Source organism: Rhipicephalus microplus, chromosome 10 (genome assembly GCF_043290135.1).
Source record: "Rhipicephalus microplus isolate Deutch F79 chromosome 10, USDA_Rmic, whole genome shotgun sequence".
Taxonomy (NCBI): Eukaryota; Metazoa; Arthropoda; class Arachnida; order Ixodida; family Ixodidae; genus Rhipicephalus; species Rhipicephalus microplus.
The window spans coordinates 38,213,823-38,233,697 of record NC_134709.1 but is presented as its reverse complement, the minus strand read 5'-3'; the positions used below and the strand labels follow the sequence as shown (position 1 = coordinate 38,233,697).

The 19,875-nt window shown below is 46.3% G+C and overlaps 1 protein-coding gene across 2 annotated transcripts in view; it reads right to left on the bottom strand.

Moving 5' to 3' along the window:
- The window catches only part of LOC119181800 (carbonic anhydrase), a 32,960-nt gene that overhangs the window by 7,863 nt on the left and 5,222 nt on the right, over positions 1–19,875 (bottom strand). For both annotated transcript variants that reach the window (XM_037433044.2, XM_075875489.1), the window contains exon 4: positions 17,890–17,982. In XM_037433044.2, coding sequence (XP_037288941.2) covers positions 17,890–17,982 — 93 coding nt within the window. The remainder of the gene's footprint in view (positions 1–17,889; positions 17,983–19,875) is intronic.

Below are 19,875 nucleotides of genomic sequence, written 5' to 3'. Positions count from 1 at the left end.
CGAGAACTGCGGCGCTAGATTTATTGACCCCACTTAGTATAGTACGCCTTAGAGCAAGCAAGCACTCAGAGGATCGCGTTGCAGCCTAGCATGGGACTGTAGTCTATGTGATTTCTGCATTTTAATCAGGCCCGTAGACAGAACTTCTTTTTTTTTTCAGTGGTGGTAGGCGGGGGGGGGGCACTTGTTGAAGTCCTCGAAAAGAACCTATTTTGATTGTCTGACCATGGCATTGTCTTACATCCAAATTTCAAGCTCCTTGAAATACGGATTGATTGATTGACTGATTGATTGATGGTTGATTGATTGATTGATTGATTGATTGATTGATTGATTGATTGATTGATATATGGGGTTTAACGTCCCAAACCCACCATATGATTATGTGAGCCACCGTAGTGGAGGGCTCCGGAAAGTTCAACCACCTGGGGTTCTTTAACTTGCACCCAAATCGAGCACACGGGCCTCCCTCTCCCTTGGCATACGGAAACACGTCATCCCGAGTTCCATGGAATTGAACTAATGAGAATTATTTACGAATTAGGGGCGATCTCCTCCCCCCCCCCAACTCTGTAAGCACCCCCCCCCCCTTCTATTCAGTGCTCGCAGTCCACCTCCTATCACCAGTCAGGAGAAATGAGTCAAACTAGCGAAACCACTGTGAACACATATTAACAGTATTTATGCAGCGAAGGGTTTTGTTCTGCTATTAAAAACAATTCATGACCACGCCCCCCTCTCCGGTGTTACTTCAGGCGACCGCCCTACCCCCCCCCCCCCCTATAAAATGAGTGGCTGGATCCGCCCCTGGTCCCAGTCATCCAAAAATGCGGAGGGGTAGCAAAATGAGCCTCATACATTGCCTTAGTACACGGAAGGGGATGGGCGGGATGCTCCTACCCCCCCCCCCCCCTGACAAGGAACCCCGCTCACGTCTTCAGTGTTGCCAAAAGTGATCACCACGGAATAATGCAACTATACATCTATTTGCTTAGATAGGGAGCAACCTAGAGGTCCGGTCTATCATAGGGTGTGATTAAAGACGCTTTTAGCGGACCGTATTTCGTTCGCCTCCCGCTCCGCTCGGCCAGTAGGTGGTTGCTCCACTGCGCATGCGCAAAACGGCCAGGCGCTCAGCGTGTGAGCAGATCGCCGCTAACGTGGCCCTGGACTGAGGCGAGCGAGGCATCACGGGAAACGAGCAGAAACAGCCAAAATGGCATGCAGCCTCGTTGTGCCTCGGAAAACATATATGTTTTCCGAGGCACAACCAACCTATAGGTTCGGGAACAATCGACCTATAGGTCGGTTGTTCGACCAACACGCAAGACGCCGACGGCACTTCAGGGTACACGACAATCTGTGCCTTCTCCGAGAAGTCGTGGCAGCCAATCGCTTTGAAAATCCGCGCATGTGGGTGACGTTCTACGCAGCGACACATCGAGAGCTGACACTTCGGGGCATAAAAGAGCATCTACAGCTGCTGCTTTGGTACTTTCGTCAAAAAAGAGTGCACATTTAACCTTCGCTAGTAAGCAGTTTCGTGTATACAACGGTAAAAATTTCGTTTTTAACAGCCGCGACATTCAGAAACGCTCTTTCGTTTCACTTGCCACAAAGCAGCGTGTTAGAAACGCGTTTGTGCTGCCTTGAAGGCTTAGATTGTGGTACCGCTCGAAGTCGAGCTGACAAAAAAAATTTAAAATGCTCATACGTCAAGCACTCCCATAACGCGAAAGTAAATTAATTCACACTGTTTCAAAACAAAGTTTGCTTTCTTGCTGCAAGATAAGTACAATTTAGACTTTTTTTTCTTTTTAACATACTTTCGACTTTCATGCTCCGGTAGCGTCGCGATTGTCTTGACCGAAAGACGCTTGGCTAAAACTAACGACCGCGCGTTGCGCTTTGTTAACGTTGAGCTTTTGAGCGGAACAGTCAGCTATAAAAAAAAAATCACAGCATATACACGGAGTGCATGATGATAAGTAGGGCGATGCATCCGTCCGTCCGTTCGTTTTTTTTTTTTATTGATATGATATATAAGGAGATGCTGGCGCACCATTATGGCGCCGGCTACTCCTTAGCCGTTGATTGAAACTTGAACACGTATGTTGAAGGAAAACTTACAAAGCAGTGCATGGAAAATAGAAAACTCGGGCACAGATATGCAAAGACACACTTATATACGCACATATCACAATGGTAAGTAAATGTTCGAAGGTCAATGTAAGAAGTCTCTGGAAATGTCCCTCGTTATTATTCGGTCCACCAGCACAAAACAGCAAAGCACACGTTTGGTCCTTATAAAGATGCATTCACTTGTATGTACATAATTGTTGATACGTCATTCATTTCACAACACACACGAGATGGGTGTCACATGATACTGTAAATAATAAGTACATGTATTACAAATGAAGGTTTGTTCTTTGTTAATACTTGTCAGCAATCCCGCTGTCTTGTAAAAAACGTGTTAATGCTTTTAAAGCGTGGGACTGTAAAACTGCAGTTGCCCACGGGCCCAGAAGTTTTTTCATGCTAAATGGTCTGTGGTCCAATGCGAACAGTTCGCACTTAAGACGGCGTCTCGGCGTGTCATGATGTGGACAGTCTATGAGAAGGTGACAGACGTCTTCATCTATAAATCCACATTCGCATTCGGGAGTTTCAGCTCTGCCGATTCTGTGCAAAAAATGTTTTGTGTATGCGGTGCCTAGCCTCAATCGGTGAATTAGAGTTTCCATCCTTCTATCTAATGCCAGCGTAATTTTGAATTCAATACATGGATCAATGTGATATAAATCGCAGCTCTTTGTACTTTGGTCAAACCAAGCAGTTTTGCTCATTCTGAAAGTTGTATTCTTTATAATACTGCGCAATTCATTTTTCGAAATTGGTAAAGAAACAGTAACGTCTTTACGATGTGCTTGTCGTGCTGCTTCATCGGCAGCTGTGTTTCCAGGAATGTTGCAGTGGATTTGATCTCATGTTGCGCCCTCTTTGCTTTGGTGAGCTCCTTCAGCGTTTCGTATGTCATACTATCACTTATTACTGTCCTGTTTGTACTGGAGAGTGATCTTAATGCGGCCTGTGAGTCACTAAAAATTACCCATTTTCTAGCGTCTGCTACCGAGTTTATAAACTTTAGAGCATACAGAATAGCGAAGAGCTCAGATGTAGTAGATGACGTCATGCGACATATTTTAAACGATTCCTGAATATTGAGCTGTGGTATGATAAATGCCGATGTTGAAGACGTTGTAGTACTTGAGCCATCTGTGTAAATATGTATGTACCCTGGATACCGCATGTGTATCTGATAAAGCGCTAGTTGTTGAGCAGCTTGGATGAACATGTCTCTCTTTCTGATAATGCCATCCACTGAGAATTCAATGCTTGGTATTACAAGCAGCCATGGAGGATAGCCCATTTCAGAGCTCCAAAATTCATTTCTGGGTAATATATGTACATTACTCTGTACATCGTTATGAGCATTGCTTTTATCTCTTAGTAAAATCTCCTGTGCCAATGGGTGGTCCCTGTGTTGCGCCTGTAAGCGAAAAAAATGGCGGCATATTTCAATTGTTCTCATCACTGGAAAGGGTGGTTGTCGAGTCTCTGCTATGACAAGGCTGCTGGAAGTCGCTCGTGGAACACCTATGCAGACGCGCCGTCCCCTAGCTAATAGTCTTTGAAGTCGCTCCTCTGAAGTGCGGGAAAGGCCGTGTAACACTGCTGCAGAATATGCAACTTTTTGTCGTATTAAAGCATTGTGAACAGCGAGCATGGATGATACAGATCCACCCCATGATGTCCCAGCAATTCTGCGGAGTATATTCACTAGCGTATTCACCTCGTTTTCGAGTTTCTTTATGTGAGGTGCCCATGATAGCTGCCTATCCAGTATTACTCCGAGAAACCGATGCTGTGTCACAATCATTAGTGGTTCTTCTTCTAAATTGAGATTGAAGTTCTTTAACTTCTTACGGGTGAAGGACAATACAGCTGTCTTTGCGTGCGATAGCATCATTCCTCTTTCTTTTAAAAAGTTGTTGATAATATTTATTCCGTCCTGCAATGCAATCTGAATTAACCGTATGTCCGTGCCAGATGCCCAAATGCACACATCATCTGCATATAAAGAGTATTTCAACCTGGAAGGCAGTCTTTTAGCTAAATCAGCCATAACACAGTTGAAAAGAAAAGGGCTGAGTACGCTTCCTTGTGGCACTACCTGTCTGACGTCGTGTTCTGCACTTTTTCCTTCGCTCGTCTGAATGAATATTTTATGACCTGATAAAAATTTGGATACCCACCCCAAAGACCTGCCGGACAGTCCATGTTTCAACATACTCAGCAGAACATGAGTGTGACTGACTGTGTCAAATGCCCTTTTGATGTCCAAGAACACTGCGACCGTCAAACTACCACAGGCGCGTTCATGCTCCACATACGTTACTAAGTCCAGTATTGCATCCATTGTGCATCTCTGTTTCCTAAAACCTGTCAAGTAGTTGGAGAATACACCAGTTCTGTTGCACCACCATTGAAGTCGCGCATCAATCATTTTTTTTCTATTACCTTACATAAACAGCTTGTCAGACTGATTGGACGGAAGGATTCAAGGTTCAAGGGCGTCTTAGCCGGTTTTAAGATCGGAATGATGCGAGCAGACTTCCAAGACTCGGGTACAATTTCTTGCGTCCATAGATTATTGTAAATATCTAAGAGAATAGTTGTTCCTGTGGGCCCAAGGTTCTTTAGCATATTGTACGTAATGCCGTCCGGTCCAGGGGCCGATTTTTGACGACATGATGCTATAGCACAATGCAGCTCCCTTAACGTAAATACAGGGTCTAGTTGAGGATGCTGGGCCCAAAAGCTAGCATTAATTTTCTGGTTGGCTAACGCGACAGAGTTATCAAATAATGCACATTGTGATGCGGCGGGCCTACTGATAAGTTGACAAAATTCATCTGCTACCACAGCTTCCGGTTTGTCCAAGGCTACAGCAAGAGCACGAAATGGGAAGCTCTGTGAAACAGGGCCGCTAAGTGCTCGAATTACAAGCCAAATTCTTGGAACAGGTGTGTGGGGAGAGTGCGTGCCACAGAAATCACGCCAGCGTCGTTTACATAAATTTTCTAGCCGTCTGCGCATTACACTGTGGATTTTCTGTGCATTTTTGTATGCTTCTAAACTTCCGCTGCGTCGATATGCCCTTTCTGAACGTCGCCTGATGGCTCTTAGATGTTCATACTCTCCATCGACTGCAGCATAGTCTTTTAGAATCGGGACTTTCTTTGTACATTTATTCGCATTATCTTGCAGAAATTCAGTAAAGCTTTCAACTGTCGTGAGGTCACTATTTTGGTTTGTTAGGTGGTGCCGAAAAGCTTTCCAGTTCGTCAGTTTGCTGTAGCGTCTGGTGTCGTCTTTTCGCAAGTAGGGGTGATTTATTAGAATGGGAAAATGGTCACTCCCACGTGTTTCTACATCCGTTGTCCATACCACATCATTCACTAGATCTTGGGAGCACAAGGTTACATCGATGCAACTAGAGTAATTATGCCCTCGGACAAAAGTTGGGGAGCCGTCATTTAAAATTGTCAAATTGCATTTGTCTACAGCACACTCAACAATGTTCCCACGTGCATCACATCGATCACTACCCCAGATTATATTGTGCGCATTAAAGTCTCCGCATATAAACGTGTATGAATTAGAAATGTTGAAGATATTTGTTAGCTCTTCTACCGAAATGCGGCTTGAAGGTTGTAGGTAAAAATTGATCACTGTAACGCACTGCTCACCAAAGGATACTTTGCAAGCGACGAATTCCGGGAAGTCCGAATCACTTGAGTGAACTTGATGAGAAGGTAGGTCCTTTCTGACGCACAAATGTACTCTGCTAGGACCACTTCGACGAGATGACTTATATATCACGTAGTTGGAGAGGCGGAAATCATCATTCATTCCTGCCTCTTGGATGCAAAGTATTGGAACATTATACTGCAGAAGGAGTTTACGGAAGTCAGCACATTTCCTTCGAAGACTATTGGCATTCCACTGGTATATGGAGACATCTTTGTAGCGCTTATTCATATGTTACTTGTCGCAGGTTTGACCCGGACTGTTGACACAATAGTGCTTCCAGAGGCAGCAGGGCTTTTACTTCTGGCAGGTTGTTTGCTTCCGGTAGAACAGACAGGATTGCCTTAAGTGCTGCGAAAAGCATTGGCAGAATCAACTGCATGACTGGTGCAGAGGCAGGGTCTCCATTCAATGGTTGATTTTCTGAGGCCTGTTGAGAATGACGTGACGTTTCGATGTTGTAGTTGGGGCGAACACTGGCACTGTCGGTTTTGCTACTTTCCGGCAGAGGTCCCGTGGGCATTCGCAACTTTGACGCGTATGTTGGGTTACTTGAAGGTACTTCTCGTGAGTGGTCTCTCGAGTGTGCTCTTGGCGGCTCTCTTGGCGGTTCTCTTGGCGTGTTTGTCGACTGTTGTTGTGGTGGCCGCTGAGGTGGATCACGTACAGGATGAACAATCTCAAGGTTTGGAGATGGTTCATTGGGGCGTGGTTTTCTTCCATGAATGAGCTCATGCCGACGCATTTTTGCAGCAGCTTTACTTTGCGGGCAGCCTGAATATGAGGCAGCGTGATTACCTGCACAGTTTGCACACTTAGGCTGAAGAACAGACTTGCACTCCTTATGATGGTGTTCTTCTGAGCAGATCTTACACCGGCGTGTGTTACGGCAACATTTCGCCATGTGTCCGAATCGCTGGCAGTTATAGCACCGAAGTGCTGGACCAAGATATTCTTCCACTGGGTGACTGGTGAATCCTAAGTAGATTCTTCCTGGAATCGGGCGGTCATCTCGAAAAGTCAGGATCACTGAGTGAAGTGGACGCGTCGTTACTCCTCCATCTTCCTGGCGGTAGTATTTTATTTGCCGTCGCGCCGATATAACCCCTGCATCTCTCAAGTACTCTAGGAGTTGTTCATCTGAATACTGCAGAGGAACATGTTTTACTTTCCCAACGTTCCGAGTGTATGACTCTGGAATGAAAGGCTTAACTTTCAAGCCACCTACATTTGAAAGCATCAGAAGACGCTTGGCTGAACTTAAGGAAGCAACGCTGACACTAAAGCTTCCATCTCTGGTCGTTCTGAATGACTGCACTTTTTCTTTAGCAGCGGAAACTACTTCAGCTGACACTCGATTGGGGTTCACTTTCCAGAAGCTAGTACCTTCAGCTGTTGGACGAAAGACGACTGGGATACCCTCTGCTCGTTTCTTTTTATAAGTAACCAACGTAAATGGTTCATCTTCGCCCATGTCTTCTTCATCACTTAGGTAATAAGTTGACGTTTTATCGTCGAGAGGATTCTTTTCTAAGCGAGGCTTCTTGCTCTCAGCTTCATCGTCTTCCAATGCTGCGGTGCTCACTGGAGCCGTTTCGCGGTTTTGAATTTGCAAACGTGCCGGATTTATGATGCTTAGACGCACCTGTAAGCCCCCAGGCTTTTCATTGTGTCCTGCAGTATCACTCATGTGGTTTAACGCACTTGGACGAGCATAAGGCTCGTGGCGATGGCTACCAACCACCGTAGTGGTCGCGTACTAGCCAAGTCTTTGATAACGGAACCTCGTACCTGTAGGGCGCCGAGCCCTCGAAGTCTTCACCCGGCGTCTTGTTGGCACACCGCGAAGAAATGGATGTCAGCGTAATCGGTGCAGGAGCTCGATCGCATACGTCCGACGCCACTCGCGTCTCGGCTCGCTCTCGAGCCGATCTTCGCGCGTCCGCACTGGTCGGCACCTAGAGGGTCTCTCCGTCCGTTCGTTCTTGCTTGCGCCCGTTCATGCGTCCGTCCGTGTGTTCATCCATCTGTGCAACCATCCATGCGTCCGTCTCTGCGTCCATCTATCCGCCTATCTATCCGCCTATCTATCCGCCTATCCATCCGCCTATCCATCCGCCTATCCATCCGCCTATCTATCCGCCTATCTATCCGCCTATCCATCCGCCTATCCATCCGCCTATCCATCCGCCTATCCATCCGCCTATCCATCCGCCTATCCATCCGCCTATCCATCCGTGCATCTGTCTGTCTGTCTGTCTGTCTGTCTGTATGTCTGTATGTCTGTCTGTCTGTCTATGTCTGTCTGTCTGTCTGTCTGTCTGTCTGTCTGTCTGTCTGTCCATTCATATAGTGAACACTCCAAGTACCACCATCTCGCATCTTTTCATCATATATTCAGCACATATAAGTACCGCCATTCAGCGGACATTCCAAGGACTAAACGAGAGGTGGCACTCGCGCACTTTCTCACGGCCTATGCTTCGCGCCCACTTCTAACCTTTCACCGCCTCTAGTTCATGGCTATAATCCTCTATATACTAGCTCACTATATCCATGACACTGCGGCCCAACCCTCGCTAAACCTTGCTAAAACTAAGTAGGTTACGCCCAGCGAGTTTAATGAGGCAACCCTTTCTGGTCAGATAGTTCTGAAAGTGCGTGCTTCTGACACTTTTTTTTTAAGGACGATGGTCTTTCTTGGGGACCTTCGACGCAAAAAATTTTGGTCTGTCTGTCTGTCTGTCTGTCCATCTTCTGTTCGTCTGTCCGTCCGTCCGTCCGTCCGTTTGTACATTTGTCCGCCCTTAACGGTACTTCAAACGGCACCAAACGGCCAACCCCATCCACAGCGCCCACCAATATTGCTCAAGCTTTAGCGTTCATAGCTGTGCGATTGTCAATTAAAGAGCAATTATTGCGCACATCTGAGGCGCCACAACAACGATTCGATGTTTTGTATGTCTGCCTTTATACTAGAAGAGGCACGCACAAGTAACTCTAATAAATGTAGCGTTTATCGCGCTGTGCTGACAGTGCAACGCGATGCTAAGAAAGGTGCTTCCAACGCTTTGCTACAACGTCACGGTGGTGGCCCCTGCCCGTCGCTTTGCGTTCTACGCCTTATCACCTCCGAGACTGGCGCGCATCTTTCCCCGCGGGCTGTACGCCTTGGTTTTCGACGATAACTGCCAGATGGCGCTTGTGTCTAACGTGCCTTAGAGTGCCTCGATGCGCGCGCCCCCGCTTAGAGTGGTGTCAGCTTTTGCAAGGGCAGATGCCGCCGCCTCGGCTTCGGCGCCAGCGCGACCGCCATTTTGGCGCCTCCGGCCGGTAGTTCGTGCTTGGCGTGTGAGGTGTTGTTGGGCAGTGTTCATTCCCTTACAGTTTTATGCACCCATCTCCGCATCACCATGCCCGGCTGCTGCGTGCCGCAGTGCTCGAATCACTCGAGAAACGGATGGAAGTTGTACCGGTTTCCAAGAGACCCAAAAAGAAGGCTTCTTTGGACCGTTAAAATCGAACGAGACAAGTGGCAACCGACTAATACGTCGCACGTATGCAGCGTAAGTAAACATTTTTTTTTAGTGCGTCGTATTCTGACTGGTCAGCATTATTTAGGGCGCCGTTGTTTTTTATTTAGGTGCGCAATGTAAACGCAGGACAGCCAAACGTCGTGCAGGGTACTGTGCGGCGTGCTCGTGTTAAAAGATCACGCTTTAAGAAAATGCGTCAAGTACGGGGGCTTCGGAAGCCCCCGTGTCGATAACATTTCATGCTGGTTCAAGGGCCTCGAGTGTGCTACTACATTCATAGGAATTGCGACTAGTTTCAGTGCCCTTGCACGGGAAAGTGTTGCCTTGGCAGCAGCGTTGTGAAATCCTTCCCACCCCCTACCCGAGGCTGTTAATTTCGTGCACTGCGCTTCGCAGCTATTTTGCTCGCGAGACCGGCTGCCGCTGTCGTGACCGTCCGCCTCGCAGCCCGAAGACAGACTTCGTGAAATTGCCGTACTCGCTCGCCAACTCGCCCCGACAGCGTACGCGTCGACAGGGTGCTGGCGGAGTTGAGCTGAACGAAAAGTAGGCAAGAGATGGGGACGCAGGAGGTGTAGTTAAACAGATGAGAATTTAGAAAGTGGAGGAGGGAGAAAATTATATGCAAGGGCAGAAAACGGGGAGTGAGTTCAGGCCGCGTGCCGGCGAGCGAGTACGGAAATCTGACGGCGCCTGACTGCTGCCGAACTTCAAGAGTACGGCACGTAGAGTTCACGTAATTCACATAAGAGGAAATTGGACGTGAAATGCGCGCATATGGCCTCGCAGGGAATTAACATAGGCTCGGGTGCGTGGTAGGGGGATTTCACAACGCTTACGAGGCCTGCCCATGTTTATTCGTGCACGCGTTGGCACTGATCGGTCGAAATTTGAACGCCTCTTGTGAAATCAAGCCGTTTGAACATAAACATGCTGTTCCTGCGAAAAACTCGTAATATTACGAGGCCGGACTTCTGCCCGTCTTGTGTGTATCGTCGTATGTATACTTGGGAATCAGGAACACTTCAGTGACGAACAAAACAAGCGCTGTTACGGAGTGTTGTCATTTTTACCTGACAAATAAATTCGATTGCATTGGGAACTTGGAGGCTTGGGTACAAAGCTTTCGATAGAACGAAATCTGTAACGCTCGCTATAAAATCAGACCTGGTCCTTTGTCAGCACAATAGACTAATATTTTATTCACATGAATTCAGGAATCCTTACAGATTTTCAGTGCGAAAATTGAAAGGGTTATTATAACAGCAGGCTGGGTCTATGATCGCGCTCACTGAAGTGGCTTACGAGAAAGCGCGCGTGAGCTCAATTAGTTTCCTTCTTTTTGTGCTTCAAAGTTGCTGCTAGTTCCTGCTGCGAATCATACTGAATGCATACATGAAATCTTGTTTATTGACAGTGACAGACATTCGTTTTTCTTCTGCCAGTGTGTTAATTTCCAATTCTGGTTTTATTTGCAGGCTCACTTTGAAGAGAACAACTATGAGCAACATCGTGCGGATGGCTGGAAGAAGTTGAAACCAAATGCCGTCCCAACTTTGTTCACATTCAAACGTAAGATTGAACTTTTTTCTTGCATTACATAAAGCAGCACCAGTTGCAAGTACTCTATGTACCTGGGATTTCTACGAAGCTAACACCAAATAGGTCCTCATATGCTGCGTCCACATTAGTGCATAAATTCTGGAAATGCAGTCACGGACAAAGCTAGGAAATGCGAACACAAAAATGTGAACCAGACCACGCAAAATCGAAAAATACTGCTAATATTAGACGGTCAAATAATGGCACGCTATTAGTGCGTTTGGAAAGCTACATTTCCCAACTTTGTTTTTGTGATTACGTTGCATCACTTTGACTTGCATGTAAAAAAAATTGCGATACTTGAGTGTTGTGGTTTATATTTCTTGTTTGCATTTTTTGGTCATGACTGTATATACGTCTGGATTTCAGTGTTTACAGGCATGACCCACTGCACAACAGTTTTCCGCTACTTAGCACACGGTCGTGTACTGCTAGGATGTCAGGTGCAGTGGCTATGTTATTTACAAAGGGGGAAAACGGAAACCATTATGTATACGAGATCCACGATGCACGAGCCCCCACTACAGTGCGCCTCATTACCTGCGTTGCGTTGGCGTGTTAAGCCCTACAATCAAATAATCAATAAACTGCATAGGGAGCGAATGTCAGTTGAGCCCTCCACAACGGCGCACACGTGTAGCTCTGGCATATGAAGCTCCAATTTGAATTAGAGCCATTTATTGTGGGGAGAAATTTTGAGCACAATTTAATTATGGTATTTTAAGACCTTCCCCTATCCCTTGTGGAAAGGGCGGGGGAAGGACAAGTGTCTTCCTCACGTCAATAACTAAGCCGGTATCTGCTGCATGTGTTACATTTGTAAAATTAACAAGCTAGACATGAACTGGCATTGCTTGAATATGTTCATGAATACATACATTTCTGCTTGCAGCACTGCCTAAGGAACGAAAGCCACCAAAAGAAAGAACTGTGCCTGCACCCTCCAGCAACGAGACCAACAAATCTCCTACTGGTCTGCGTCAATATCCAGCTGCAGTTAAAACTACCCTAGAGACCCCACAAAACCACGCCGTTCCTGAATCTACACGGCAAGGAACATCGTGTTATGGGCACGACACCATGGAAGTTGACGACGCCGTTGTTGAACTGTCAGCGAACACTAGTGATGCAGATTCAAGAGAAGTTAATGCAGCGGCTGGTGAGACATCAAATTCTACTGCAGAATCAGCAGAACTGAAGAAGAAGCTTGCTGACCTTACAAGAAAGTACTCTGAACTTCAGCAACATCATGACACAGCCAAGAACACCATTAGTGGTCTCAAGAAAAAAGTGCAAAAACTCGAGACTGAGGCAACAAATATTTCGCAAAATATGAAATTTCTCAACGACGATCAAGTACGCGCTCTCTCAAGGAGCAGCAGCTTGGGGAACTCTTGGTCTCCGCACACTGTCAAGCAAGGCCTTCAAATTAAGTTTGCTTGTGGAACAACCGGATATGAAACTTTGAGAAAAATGGGATATCCTCTCCCATCCAAAAGAACGCTCGCACGGAGGATTCAAAATTTGAAGTTTCTCCCAGGCGTTCTTCACGAAGTGATAGACGTTATGAAATGCAAAGCCGAGACCATGGAGGATGTAGAAAAGGACTGCGTCCTTTTTTTGGATGAAATGGAGATAGTGCCGGGGTTTGAGCTAGATCGGGCTGAAGACGCACTTCTCGGAGGAATAACTCTTTCTCCGAAGCCTGAAGAGCCTGCGGTTCATGCTCTGGTATTTATGTTGGGCGGACTTAACCAGCGATGGAAGCAGGTGATTGCATATGAATTTACCGGAAGAAACATCGATGGCGGCTTGCTGAAAAACTATGTGTTGGAACTAGTACAGCTGTGCAGTCAAATATATCACAGAGAGGTACGCAAGAATAAGGCTGCGCATTCACCTTCGGCAGGTTCCAGTCGGGAGTTGCAATGGACATGCAAGCAAAACATGTGCCGGCGTCAACCTCTCATGAGAAATGGACACGCCAAGATAAGCTGTATGCTTAAAAGGTTTCGGCTCACGTGGGCACGCTTTTGACTCTTGCATTTTTTATTTTTAAACATTTCATTTCGTACTGCATTTGGTTTGTCTTGTATCTGACTTTGATTTTCACTAGTGGGACAACGCAGCATTAAGGCGCACAAATAAATGGCCTGTTCACTGAAATCGTGGGTGTCGTTTCATAAAGGTACACTGGTAAAGCATGTTACTCTCGGGTATGCTGCCTGCACAGTGCATGAAATGGTGAGGCAGGGAAAGGTGGTACCGAATGTCAGATAATGTGTGTGTGTGTGCGTGTGCGTGTGTGTGTGTGTGTGTGTGTTATATATACACACACACGCAAGTATATAAAGTACAGCGATTCCTGCCTTTGCTATTCGGCTGATTCACAAAGACCCAAATATTGCATTCCTTTCAGCAAGCGTAGTAATAAAAGTTCATGCGCCCCTCCGTCTTAACGACGACAACGGTTTAACGCGAATCTTTCTGGTGTGGGAGTTCGTGGCTCATTTCATTCAGTCTATGTCAGCCCCTGGCGCATTGTACAAGCACAGGCCACCAGTTTGTATGACGTGCGTTGTTCCATTTAACAATTAGGCAACAACAGCACTAAGAGGTGTCCAAGTTGCACCAAAAAAAAAAAGCTCGCCAACGAGTACTTCTTTCCTACCATACGCGAGCACCGCAAGCGGTAATGCGCTTCGCATGCTGCCCCACTACGGCAGGAGCCGTAATGGCGGCCGTCGTAGCAGACGACGCGGCTGTCCTCACGCTCAGCGGAGCGCGCGGGCATCAAGGCACCCTAACGTGCCTCGATGCGCTCGTTCCCCTCCGCTACGCGCTCGAGGCACTCTAACGCAGTGCCTCCAGAATACCATTCACCGATTTTCTTGCGCAGAACATCAAATAAACGTTTTGTTCACTCTCTCCAGACGCAAGACTATCGTCTTTCGACGATATTTGCGGTGTAACATGCAGATTTGGAACCAATTTTTTAGTAAGAATCAAATTCAAGGCAAACATTATTGGATATTAAGTCACCAATACTCGTATTTAAGTTATTTCATCATAACCAACTCTTTTTTTTTATTTTTGATTAACGTGCGCGGGTTTCCTCCTTAATTGAAAAGGGTGCGCACATGCCGCTGCTCTAGTCCGGTCATGAAGGTGGCTACCTACTACTACTACGACGACGACATACATCGCGGATGCACAACCCACGGCTTAGGGAGCTTCGCCCCCCCACCAAAAAAACGCCTTATCGCCGTCCGCATGTAGCTTAGATTTGAGCGCGTGCTCGCGCCAAAAGGAAGTCTCCTTCCTCTCGTTCTTCGAGCACTTTGATGATGATGATGATGATCGCGTGCATGCCTCGAGGAGAATTTTTTTTTTCGCTTCTATATCGAGCGCCTTAATTGATGATAATATCAGGTACGGAACGCTTTAACGGCCCGGCGTGTCGTATGCTGCCGTATGCTGTGGTCGCTTGGCATAACGCAAACAAAACAAGGTATAAAATTGGAAAAGAGGACGCAAGAGAAAATTAGAAACAGAGAGAAAGAAAAGACGAAAATGAGAAGAAAGACAACAGATATCGATAGAAATAAAGAGAACAAACAAGGGAACTGGAAAACAGAGAAAGAACAAAAGAGAGAAAACCGAAGATAAAATGAAAAAGAAGGCTGCCCAACTCCACCCATCCTTCAGGTTCAGCACCGCTTCTACATAGCTGCCATAAGTTTTGTGCAAATGATGCGGCGACCAATATGGAGCACAAAAAAAGAACACAAACAGCGCTGGCTTAAATGCTTATTCGTAAAAGATACGGAATAGATACTTCACTCTATATCAGCGGCATTTATTTTGCTGATCTCCGGTTAAACGTTACCTGCCGTGTTCGATGCCCAGCTATCCCTCGAGACAGCAGCCCCACTGCGCAACGGGTGCTTGCGGACAGCGTTTTCGGGGCGAAGCTCCTTAAGGCGTGGGTCTGTACATCCTCCGAAGTATGTAGTTGTAGTAGTAGTAGGTAACCACCAACATACCAGTGGCACATACCCACCCCCTCAGGCACATATCCGCATGTCCACATGTTGCGACGAACGTAGCACGGCGTTATTATAACGCTCTCGGTGTTAACAATGCGCTGACAGCACAAATGTGGTACATACTCTCGTTTAGTCCTCAGATTGTCCGCTGGATGGCGGTACTCGTCTGTGATGAATATATGATAAAAAAAGTGAGATGGTGGTACTTGAAGTGTTCACCATGTGGACGAACGGACGCACGGATAGACAGACAAACACACGGACGGACGCGTGGACGCACGCACAGATGGACACACGGACGGACGCATGAACGGGCGCACGTACTGATGGACTGACACACGGAAGGACGGACGCACGGACGGACGGATTAACAGACCCTTCGCCCCAGTCATTATCATTCGTTCCGTAGATATGCTGACTTTTTAAAATTCCAGTCTTCGTATAGCAGCGCGTGCTTTAAATAAGTGAGTTTCAATTAAGGTTCTCTGTTTCTCAGGCCAAACAGCCTGGTTACACGTTGCAATGCAGAGCAAGTTCAAATTCAATGCGTACATTTGAAAAAAAAAAAAACGTTTTCAGGGATACGTGTGCCACAATAAGTGCTGCTGCAGACAAAGGGCAGTCTGTGAACGCTGTTGCTGCAGTGGCAAAACGGCAGGCGTTTTCTGCAGTAGCACGTCTTTGAACAGGTCTCATCAAGTATGTGACCCACGGGACGGCCATATGCTTTCGCATAGTAGAGTACCTCGTATTTTAAATCGTTACCCACTTTTTCTAAACATTTACGTAGCTGATGCTCGCCAGCTGCAAAGTGCCGATTACAGTTGCAGGGACGGCTTTATGCTCCCCCGTAGTAGAGTACTAAGTACTTATGATAATGATAGTGATCATTATAATGATTAATGATAGTGATAATAATGATGATAATGATGATGATGTGGGGTTTAACGTCCCAACACCACCATACGGTTATGAGAGACGCCGTAGTGGAGGGCTCCGGAAATTTCGACCACCTGGGGTTCTTTAACGTGCACCCAAATCTGAGCGCACGGGCCTACAGCATTTCCGTCTCCATCGAAAATGCAGCCGCCGCAGCCGGGATTCGATCCCGCGACCTGCGGGTCAGCAGCCGAGTACATTAGCCAATAGACCACCGTGGCGGGGCTAGTACCAAGTACTCTCAATCATTGAACTTTTTTTTTTTTCTAAGCAAAGCATGATGCACTGTGCGTTAAACACTTGATTCGGCCTTCCAGGGGTCGTCGTGAAATCGTGCACGGATTAATTTTTGTAAACACATGGTCATTTAAGTGTGAGGGCACCGGGATGGCTGTCAGCGCTCCCGGGAGTATCAAGTACTCTAAATCATTAACTATTTTTTCTACTAAACACCTCAATCGTTTTGCACATTGTATACGGAACAGCCGACCCCTCCCTATAACGAACTAGAGCTATACACTTTTCCCCACTGATTGCGCAATAATTGGTCGCCATATTGTTTAACCAAAACTCTCTGGCATTTTTGCATTGGTAGGAATTCCGTATACTCTATATCGTGTCTTGTGTTGCCAAGGCAACACAAGTGATCGTTAAGGGCACAGTGGCCACGTATCGGATAGCATTGATCTCTATTTAGTGTTAGACTTTTGCGATAGCATCGGCTACCCTAAATCGATTTCATTTTTTTTTTCTAGTAGAAGCACATTCGCTTCATTCTGGAACAAACATACTTGTCTCACTTCGTCAGAAGTTAATATAGCACAGTAAATTGATTTCTTAGAAACACAGCCTTGCGTGATTTCCGTTTTGTACACATTCCCTTAAAACCGCAACGAGCTCGGCTCAATCCTGCGTAATTTTAAAACTAGTTCTTGTTACAGTCAGAACGTCGGAACGTCTCAGTACATAAACGTTACATTTGTTTTTTCTTTGCTTCACTAACTTGTTGAATAATAGTACGTTTGTCCCTTTCACATCTCACTAATCGCAGATCGATAGCTTCATAATGACTTTTTGAAACAATTTACTACAATCTGAAACTTAAAAGAAAGATTACTAGCAAGACCACAATACATATCAGCACAAATTGATCACCGCAATAAGGTTGTCATTCCACCTTATCACACAGAACGTTTAGGTAACTCACTGGTATCCAGAACTTGTGTCGTTTGGAATCACTTACCCCATGGCATCGCAAGTAATATGATCTGGGATTTTACGTTCCAAAAACCACGACATGATTATGGGAGCGACGTAGTGAAGGGCTCCAGAACTTCGTCCATCTGGTGTTCTTCAGTGTGCAACGACATCGCTGATCACACGGACCAATTCGAATTTATTTAAATGCGACCGCCGCCGCCGAACACCATAAGCACTGATCCACTTCAGCGAAGCTACGACATGGCTCATATATTATATAGTAACCTACTTCATAAAAAAAAGGCCGATTCCCGAAAGGCGCATATTTACTTGTTACTACATAACGTTTTCTCTTAGCGACTCAAAATAGTTAACTTAAATTATCACCTCCACAATATTAAATTGCCTTGCTGTGTGTTTACACCTTTATCTCGTTTCGTTTTGCTATTTATATTGTATTCTTCATGTAAGCAAGCCCACTCACCTCTATAATTCCTTCTGATCATGAGAAGGCAATAAATAAATAAATAAATAAATAAATAAATAAATAAATAAATAAATAAATAAATAAATAAATAAATAAATAAGCTTTTATGTTAAGTGGTAACTCGCCGTAAGCGCGAAAAATGCACGCGTCTGTTCAACTGTGGTGACGCCTGTGCACCTAAAGTCACACGAAGACATACCTGGAATAGCACAGCCATGACGAGCACATTGCCGGGCTCTGCGAGGGCCTCGGCGACGCTTCCTTTACCTTCCCTGGCGTGGACGAAGTGGACCTGCGAGGGGGAAGCGGCGAGGAAGAGTGTCAGGGCGCGCTTCTCGTGCGAGCACTGCTGCCTCCGAAGCTCGTACTTCACCAACGTGTGAACTAATTGAGGTTTCATTCTCACCGTTATAGCGCGACAGTTAGCACGAAAGTTTGCGACTGGCGCTCAGGAAGCGAATGAACGCGACGTATTTTCACAGTCTTCCCATCACCGACCGAAATGCGTCGCGGTAGAGATGATGATGAAGATTAACAACGATAACAATAAATATTGGCGGGGATTCACGCCCCCAAAACACCGACATGCTTATGGGAGATGCCGCAGTTCGACCCAATTTTCGTTTATAATTTGTTTCATGGGGGCCGAAGGTCCCGTTGCAGTCGTGTACTTTGGGACCCTCGTCTGTATATTTTACTCCCTGTAACCTCATTTCATGACATGATAATAAACTGATTGATTGATTGATTCTTGGCTGATAGCTGATCACAAACAAGCAGGCGAAACATCAGCGCATTTGTTCCAACACTTTATTTGTAAGGACTATTTCTATGAACACGGGAGCGGTTCGAGAGTATGACCGCAGTGTTATCACACATTGTAGTCACGCTCTCGGCTTATACGTCACGTCACGAATAGCAATGTCATACGAGCCGCGACCGAACTAGTTGCCTGCTTTGCAAGCATCATCTGTAATCAAGTGCACGACTTTGTTGTCCGATCAGCTGCGCATACAACGGAGATATTTCGGCTTTCTTCAGCTCGGCGTTGTGACATGAACGATGTGCAGCGGCCGAAACTATAAGGTAGAAGGCGATGCGCTCCACTCCATGAGGTGTACGTGACGTCACACACGTTGTGGCAAAATGCTGGTCACCGGCAGTGGATGAGGTTTGGAGCCGGTGACTTGTATATAGGGCTCATTTTGCAATGAAATATTCCATCACAGTCCAGTTTCGCTACACGTACGCGAACAATAGACCCTCTATTTTTCGCTGAAAACCCCAATTTGTTGGGTGACCGTCCTCCAAAATTTCAAGCACACGGGCCTCAAACATAGTCGCCTCCATTGAAACACGGCCGCTGGGGCTCAACCGTAGTCAAACGCCATAACAAGTATACATCCACGACAAGGGCTTCGCGATAGTGATGACGTTCACACATCACCTCGTTCAATCATCGCCTCGAAAAAGAAGTCCATGATATGTCTCTGTACGTCCGATAACTTTGCAACTGCAAGTCACGCACCAAAAATTAAAAAAAAAGGGAGGGGAGCGAGAGACAGAGAGAGCAGCGAGCGACCAAGCTATAACACTTGCTCATCAACAACGCAGAACAACGATTCGCATCGAACTTGGCCGCTCCACCACTGCGAGCCGGAAGTGCGAATGTGCCATCCGCTTCGGTGGAGCAGCGGTTGTGGCACCCGGCTGCTGACTTCGAGGTCAGGGGTTGGATCCCGGCCACGGCAGTCGCATTTCGATGGCGGCAGGTTAATGAACACAATATGGTCGAAATTAGCGAAATCCTACACTATACGGCCTCTCTTATAACTGGGTCGTAGCTTTGGGCGCATAAAACCCCCGCGAACTCTGGATACGATCTCGAAATGTCACGCACGTATGCTGCCTGATCTACGCAGGAGGAGATCGATTATCTTTCTTTGCTACTCCCTTAACGAGAATGAACTAATAAATTGCAGCCAGTGGCAGTATTGGGGACTTGGTTTTGCAGTGCTTACGATATAAATGGGAAAAAATGAGATCAGATATCCATCTGATCTCATTTTTTTCGAAATGTCAATTAAAAAAATTCCGCCAAATCCACGAAGTGAATGATGATGAGTGGGCGAAGCTCCGGAGGTAAACCTGGTAAACCATGAATCCTCTGTACATTTTGCCCACT